The sequence below is a fragment of the Apaloderma vittatum genome, unplaced genomic scaffold (assembly GCF_000703405.1).
Source record: "Apaloderma vittatum isolate BGI_N311 unplaced genomic scaffold, ASM70340v1 scaffold30932, whole genome shotgun sequence".
In the NCBI taxonomy this organism is placed as follows: Eukaryota; Metazoa; Chordata; class Aves; order Trogoniformes; family Trogonidae; genus Apaloderma; species Apaloderma vittatum.
In genome coordinates this window covers 9132-17333 of record NW_009705751.1, presented here as the reverse complement: position 1 = coordinate 17333, position 8202 = coordinate 9132, and the positions used below count along the sequence as shown (strand labels likewise).

General features: G+C 44.1%; 1 protein-coding gene across 1 annotated transcript in view; it reads left to right on the top strand.

Annotated features, from left to right (window-relative positions):
• Positions 1-1304: 1304 nt before the first annotated feature.
• The window catches only part of IVD (isovaleryl-CoA dehydrogenase), a gene marked incomplete at its 5' end in the record, with an annotated part of 11438 nt that continues 4540 nt past the window's right edge, over positions 1305-8202 (top strand). Inside the window, 6 exons of the mRNA XM_009865558.1 lie at positions 1305-1394; positions 2562-2613; positions 4581-4750; positions 6171-6264; positions 6716-6852; positions 7494-7590. Coding sequence (XP_009863860.1) covers positions 1305-1394; positions 2562-2613; positions 4581-4750; positions 6171-6264; positions 6716-6852; positions 7494-7590 — 640 coding nt within the window. The remainder of the gene's footprint in view (positions 1395-2561; positions 2614-4580; positions 4751-6170; positions 6265-6715; positions 6853-7493; positions 7591-8202) is intronic.

Below are 8202 nucleotides of genomic sequence, written 5' to 3'. Positions count from 1 at the left end.
TCCGTCCTCGGCCGGGGAGCACCGCACCGCCTGGAAAACCTCCGCCGCGGGCCGGGAGGGACCTGCGCGATCAGAGCTACCCCCTCCAAAGAAACAAACGGGCTGGGACTCATCAAACTCTCTCAAAAGTATTGCAGCTCTGACAGCTTGTTCTCTTGGCCAATGGGGGACCTAAAGCTGTAGGGTATAGTTCTTAGCTCGGCCTGAAAAACATCCACCGTAGTCGTGGAGGGGCCTGCTTGATCAGAGCTATCCCCTCCAAAGCAACATGGGCTGGAGCTTGACAAACCCTATCAAAAGAAGCATTGCAGCTCTCACAGCTTGTTCTCTTGGCCAAGGGGGACCTAAAGCTTTAGGGTAATCGTTCTTAGCTCAGCCTGAAAAACATTTACCACCATCCCAAAGGGGCCTGCTCGATCAGAGCTATGCCCTGCAAAGAAATGAATGAGCTGGGACTCATCAAACTCTCTCGAAAGAAGTATTGCAGCTCTTGCAGCTTGTTCTCCTGGCCAAAGGGGGGACCTAAAGCTTTAGGGTAATAGTTCTTAGCTTGTCTGTTTCCTCCTGTATTCGACAGCAGTGACTGCTGGGCATTGAAGCACTTGCTCCCTGCTGCCCAAGGGCAGAGAGTGAAAGGTAATGTCTTCCAAGGGCAGGCTTCTGCCAATGACACTTAAAAAGATACTGTATATGTTTTCTTGTTATGCATGTAGACTTCTGCAGAATACATTTATGTAAGTATTCAAATTTTAAAATGTAGAGAAAGATTTTTGAGATTTATTTCTTTAAGAGTTGAAACAATAGTCATGCTGGACTCAAATTTTCCCTCTGAAGAAAATAGTAACATAGATGATGTAGTTCCAGTTTGTTACCCTAACACATTTTAATTAGTATGCATGTTTATTACAAGCGCCTGCATATAATTAAATGAAACCATAAGCAGCCAATGGGTGCATATAGTACCTGGCAGGTTCTGTTCATCAGCTTTCAAAGTTTCCTCACAGAAAATAGCCCCTGAAGCCCTAGTGCAGGCAGTTGATAAGTAGCATTTCCTTGTGCTGGGGTAAGACCGTTAAGGTTAAATGCTGAGAGTAACTTAAGTACGTTGGTATTTTCTCTAAAGGGCCTTTTGCGTGCTCTTTCAGCCAGTGGCCCAAAACATCAGTTTTCCTTCTGATCTTTTGCTTCAGGGTTAGGGATCCTGGAGCTGCCTGGCAGGGGGATGTTGGCAGTTTCCTAAGGAGTAAGACAACAGCATACTGCTGAGATGTAATGTCTGTCTTTCTCCTCATCTATTTTCCCAGCTTAGACAGACCATGACAAAGTTCTGTCAAGAGCATTTGGCTCCAAAGGCCCAACAGATTGATCAGGAAAATGAATTCAAAGGCATGCGGGTAAGTATTTCGTGTGTACATTTGAAAGAGATGGCAGCGAAAGCCTGGCTGTACTTTGATCTGTACATTAGTCCAGACAAAGGATCGCAGTCCACATCCTAAGAACACATGCATTAACTTTTCAAGCCTGAAAGCGATAGAGAAAACAGTTTTTTGATTTCCTGTTTTATCTTTTGTTAACAACTTTCAGCAACCTGGGGCAGAACTCAGCTAGCATCTAATTAAAAAAAATCATTAAAAATGGAGTGATAATGGTCTTGTTTACATTCTTATCATGGTATTTATGTTTGGCTCTGTATATGCTTTGTATTCTCCTAGCTAGGACCCGTTCTTGGATATCTGAGTTTCCTCTGAAATTTGTTGTGAAAATATTGTGTACAAATGCTGAAATGTAGAGTTGTTTGATTGTCGAACTGTAACCTGCCTTCTTAATAAAAAGAACAAATTCTGTGCAACAGGATGATTTGATTGATGAAAATGAGAGATGTAACTATTGGTTTCCATGAGCTCCACAAGACTTAAAAAGCTCAGAACATCTGCTAGGATTTCCCAGAGCTCTGATGTTGACATTTTCAGGGATATATGTGCAGCTTTGAAGTTAAGTATATAAATGTAGCCTGGTGTACCAGATGTCATCCAGAGCTATCGAATAATACAAAGTCTCTGGAGACTATTCACTGGTTGTTATCTGCTTGTTGGGCACTGAGGCCGTGTGACAAGCACTCTCCTGTGTGTCCATCATGGAACAGGGGAGAGGCTTTGGCCTGAAGCAAAAAGTTGGTTTCTTGAGCATACGTGCAGTCCTCATGGGTGCATAACTTCTGCTAAGCACTATTTGTGGCAGCCACAGACTGACAGGCCTGCACAGTGCTGCCAAAGAGTTAAATATGAGGAACTGTCCTTCAAGAATTAAATTTAGGCTGTGAATTTTTACTGAATTCAACAGACTAGTCGCATGTGTAGCATAACTAATGTCCTCAAGTCCGTCTGGGTTCTTAGTTCAAAGGACGGAGCTGCTGCTGCAGGAGGAATAGATATTGATGTATTTACCTCTGAAATATTGCAAGGATGAGGTAAATTGATGTGTCTGGTGAGCTGCCTGGGAAAACTTTTTATGCTGATGCCCTGGCTGCGAGTCTGGACTGATTGCTTGTTCTGTATTTGTAGGAGTTTTGGAAGAAACTTGGGGAATTGGGAGTTCTGGGGATCACAGCTCCTGGTAAGTCTGTTCCCACCTTTTACCTTCTGCTGGGTGATTCTTTAAACAAAAGAGTGACAAGTTGGCACTTAAACTCACCCTTTCCAGTTCATAACAACCTTGTCTGTGACGTGACATCTGTTTTGTCCAGAAGCTCCTATCTTTGTGTTTTTTAAAAACTTTTTTGCAACTTTTATTATTCTTCACTGACTCGGAATCCTTTTCCCTTGTTAGACTTCTGGATGATTATAAAATGCCCCTTACAGTTTAAAAGTCCTGTTCAGAAATAGTTTCTCCAGATATAACACATGCAACTCAAACACGTTTGCACTTCTGTAACACGAAATATTTGCTGCCAGTTTTGAAGAACAAGAGCTATAGATAAAAGTATCCCAGAACAAACATCCATCTTTAATAGGAGAAGTTAGAGGGTATAAAACAACTCTCTGAAAAGCTGCGACAACTACTGTAGAGCTGACCACCAGTCAGGAAAAAAAATCAGGGTAAATCTTATTCAGCCTTGTCCAGGTTAGTTGAAAAGTGTTTTGATTAATGTTATAGATGACTGAGGCTGCTGTGGTCATGCTGAATGCACTAACGCAGTGTAATGAGGAGAAGCCCTTAGTGGAGAAAAGCAGCCAATGGGGCCTTTATTTCCCCATCGTAAAGTCTGTGTTTCTAGATGTGCGTCTGCAAAGGCTTCTGCAGCAGCAAGCTGAATAGCAATGTGTTGAAATAATGCCTCCGCGTTTCTTTCAGTGGCGCTGAGTCTGCCTGAAAGAGTCTGTATTTCTGCTCTCTTTTCCCAATTTACTGCTGCTCCTGTTTTTTCTCACTCTTACCTTCTTTCTTCTTTGATGTTGTGCCTGAGGCTTACAGCAGTTTCCCACACTATAAATAAGCCATCCCCTCATGAGTCCTGTCCTTTCTGATTTCCTCAAAGATTTGCCTCTAAAACCCTCCTATGCCCAGAATTTTTCGCCTTGTTTTTGACTGTGTAGTTGTGTGCGCTTTCTTTACTGACGTTGGTTTTGTTGTAGGAGGTGGAGACTGGGATTTAGGGTGTGAAGATAATGTCAAATCTTATGAGGGTATATGCGCAATTAAGTGTCACATTTGGGCATTAGTGGCTCAAGTCTATTAGGGAAACATTTTACATAACAGTGCTTTTTGTTCTTTAAAGTAAGAAAACTATGTTACTTTGTGATTTATTTTTTGTTCCCATGTATTTTATAAAGAGCTAAGGTAAGAAGTGCCTGTATTATCATTCTATGGCAGCTACATATTTGCATGTCATGTACAAAGAGTAATTTTGAAAGTGCAACATCATTCTAAAACACACTGTGGTTTGCGTTGCCTGAGAATTTGTCTGGCAGGATGGTTTTCTTGTACCTCTCACAGTACACAGCAGTCCTGGGCCAGTACTGCTCACAGCACAGTGACCTTCCCTGTCTTGCAGCAGTAGCACCAAACCCAACCACTCCGCAGGAACGAATAGAAAACTCTCTTGTTCTGGTATATATGAGAAATTATTAAACCCCTCTTTTAGGAGATTGATAGTAGAACCCTAAACTCTGATTTGTGGTGGAGGGAGGTGATTTCAGAGCACGAGGAGCCCTGGCTTGCCACTTTGTGATTTAATCTTCTGATAATATTAAGGTTGCGCTTGCATTGAGAAGAAGGTCTCACTGTTGTGCGAGTGTGCGTGGCATATTTTAGGTCTGTCCTTATGCCTGTTATATGTTTAAAACTATGCTGTGCAAGTAAATTATTGATTATGCTGAAGAAGTAATATAGCTGTGCCTTTAAGATTAAAAAAAAAAGAAAGAAATTGGGAGAGGATGGAGAAAGCCAGGGACAGAGTCCATGAAAAACAGAAAGTCTTGTTAAGAATTTTAGTTCTCGTTCAAAACTGAGCCCATCCCTGGGATCTTTTGCACGTGTGATCCACTCCACGGTGGTTAACGGGAGGTTTCTCTTCTTTTCAGCGGAATACGGTGGATCTGCTTTGGGGTACCTGGACCACGTGCTGGTGATGGAGGAGATTTCTCGTGCATCAGCAGCTGTTGGGCTTAGTTACGGTGCCCACTCGAACCTTTGTATCAACCAGCTCGTGCGTAACGGCAATGAGGCCCAGAAAAACAAGTACCTGCCCAAGGTGTGTGGCTGGAAGGGGGGGAAACTGCAAAAGCATTTGGGTTCTGGCTGCGTGAAAGAATCGGTGTCTTTCACAGTTGTGTAACGTTTTTGGCATTAGCCAATTTCAGTCACCCAACATTTAGGAAACACTGTACTTGCCAGACTTGCCCTTCTCTAGCTTTTCTTTCTGTCCTGTTAATCCATGTCAACTTTGACCTGTGCCGAGGTCTGTCCATAGACAGCATAGCCCAGCTCTCTGGAGCTCTGTTACTGAATGAGGCTTTGGTGTGACGCTGGATTCTTCCGACTTTTCAAATTGTTTTGAGAGTTCCAAATGAAACTCCCTGCTTTCCGATTTGATATTCTCCGTTCCACGCTGCCCAAATTCTTGGTTTGCCTATGCTAATTAACTGCACGTGAAACTTCTTCCTCATCTGAGGCATTGATGTTTGTGACTCAAAAGTGTGTTAAACAGATTTCAGTATTTAAATGCAGGGAAAAGCTTAACTAGTCGATCGAATCCCAGCTACTGAAATTATCGGCTCAAGGAACTTGATTTAAACCACATGCGCAGTACAGTGTCGCTTCCTCAAGGCATCGTGCAGCCTGCTAATACGTAACCCTGAATTGTCCTCGTGTATTTGAAAGGCAGTGAATGAGGCATTAAATGAGATGTGCAGTCACTTTTAGTTCTTACTTCTCTCGGTTCTTGACAGAGTACTTAACGGTACTTAACTAGTTTTGAGTGGATCACGAAGAAATGCACTGATGGATTGAGCTGGTTGAACATACATCTTAAGCATTGCGTCTGTTTTTAATAAAATGAGATCAAAAGGAGGAGAAGACAGATAAAAGTACACGGAGCAGGGGGGAACCAACACAAAAGACAAGGAGAAAAGGGCAGGATGAAAAGCACAGTGAAGAGGAAGCAGCAGCCATGCCAGAGCCTGGCGTGAGCGGGCCCGAGAGGAGGGTGTCCATCTGCTGCTGTGGTGCGAGTGTGAGGGACCGGGCTGGGAGAACACTGCGAAGAACTTAGCGATCTTTTCGTTGCCCTCCTGGGCCTTTTGTGTTTAACAGCTCTTGTGTGTGGAAAAGGCCAGTCATGAACTGCAGAACAAGGGGCTTGTGAAAAACATGTGGCTGCCCACGTGGTTCTTCTGGCACCTTCCTGGAGATGGTGTTTTATAAGCAGGGCTGTACTCACCTATCTGAGACATGAGTTATCCTTCGCTTCCTGCTGGGTGTTCCCTCGGCACAGCAGCACGCGGGAGCTCCCTGCTAGGACTCTTCCAGGAATGGCAGCTCTTGTTGCCAGTTCTTGCATGGAACAGCTACTGTGGAGATTCAGTGCAGAAAAAAAAAAAAAAAGGCTAAAGAGGGAACAGGAACAACGCTTCTACTCTCCATTCCTTGCTTATATCTGTCTTGTCTTCCAGCTAATCAGCGGGGAGCACATTGGAGCCTTAGCAATGAGTGAACCCAACTCTGGTTCTGATGTTGTGTCCATGAAGCTGAGAGCAGATAAGAAAGGTAAAGCCTGGCACGTGCTGCCCAGATAGAGAGCCGGTGTAAATAATGTCTCCTGTAAATTTGGACTAGCTTCCCCAGCACCCCTGAGATACGGGGTTTGGTTTTGGGTATGCCAGGCTTGTGCTGCCTCCCAGAAGGTTCAGTGTGCAATAAAGCCAGATCATGAAGACACGAGGTGGATGGCTGAGGGTCTAACAGTGGGCTCCTGATTGTGATGGTGGAGGCTGATGGTATGATGGAACCAGAGGTGGTGCCTTAGTTAGCCAGGCACTTGTTACACGGTCTCTGGACTCCAGAATAGAAGCAAATGAGTTTTCTTGAACTGGGGAAGGATTTGTGCACACTCTTTGTGGGGGACTTAGAGAGCATCTTTTGAAATAAAGGAAGTGAAGGTATAGGTGTTGCCCTGTTGTCTGTTGTGAGGTGACAGATTGTGGCTCTTCGCTTCTAGGAGACTACTTTGTTTTGAATGGGAACAAATTTTGGATCACCAATGGGCCAGATGCAGATGTTCTTGTCGTTTACGCTAAAACTGATGTTAACGTTGTACCAGCCTCCCGAGGCATAACTGCATTTATTGTGGAGAAGGTAGGTTTAATAATTCACACAAGCGTATTGTAGTGTGGTTTATAAAGCTAACGCTTTCACCCTAGCTGGCTCATTTAGGAGCCAGCTAGTTTTCTTTCTGTAACTGTCAAAGATAAACTACTTTCTGCCTGGATTTTATAAACCCGTGAGATTAGTGCTCTGCCCCAGTGACATGGCAGGATGCACTGTCAGCTGGACACTCCTGGATTTTGGTATCCAAGCATGTAACCAGTCTTTAGGGCTGGAAATGCGGAGAGAGCAGAAAAGATGCTCGTAGAAACGGGCTTACTTGTTGCCAGAAACTGTCAGAGATATTGCAGGCCTCATAAATATGTCCTGCTATCCTGTTATCTAACTTTGTGTCATTGTGTTTAAGCTGAGGCATTAAAATAGCTATTTTATTTTCTTCTCCCCGTTTTCTTGTGCTGCCCTATTGGAATCCTGAAATGACCCAAACGTGCTTGCGGAACAGAGTCAGAATAGGCAAAGAAAGCAGAAACAGACTGTTCCATGGGGACCCCTTGGAAAACAGGAGTCTGCTGGGGTGGTTTTTATCATCCCTTTATAATTATTTGAGGCTATGCTATACACATCTCTGTCACCGCAAGGAAGACGAGAAGCTGACAGTCTTGACTTTGCAGGGAATGCCAGGCTTCAGCGCAGCCCAGAAGCTCGATAAGCTGGGAATGAGGGGGTCTAACACCTGTGAATTGATCTTTGAAGACTGCAAGATCCCTGGTGAGTTGGGTACAAGTCATGCCAGTATGAATGTGGTTTCCTGATTTCTTGATCAGATCAGCTGCATCACTAATTACCTGCATGTTCACACTGTGACCTAGAGGGCTTTGCAGATGATTATCTGCTCTTCAGCTGCCTGGCAAGAACGCTGGTGAAACTGGGCAAGTGCAAAGTGTGCTGCGTGCGGTGAATGAGCCCATTCCTTGTTAGGTCACTCCTGTTTCACCCTCATGGACCTAACTCTTAACCTCTGCTTCTGCAAAGCCTGGGTGAGCCTTCCTAAGAAACTTGTTTCCATTGGAGCTCCCCATTTCAGATATAGGAGAGCTTATTTGCCTCGAAGTTTTTGTGGTTTGTTTTCTCCAAAATCACTGGAGACTATCCTACGGGCTTTTGGTTTGCCTCTAATGTTTCTGAGTTCTTTTGGAATCAGGGCCTGAAAATGGCTTGAAGATCCTTTCTCCTGTTGGTTAGTACAGCAGGAGCTGCTGTAAAGGCCAGCTTTGCTCCTCTAGTGGCTGTTTTTGTTGACAGAAAAATTACAACCTCTGTGCAGTGAGTGGAGGAGGTGCCTTATCTGAACTCATGAAGTCCTAATTGCACATCTGCAGA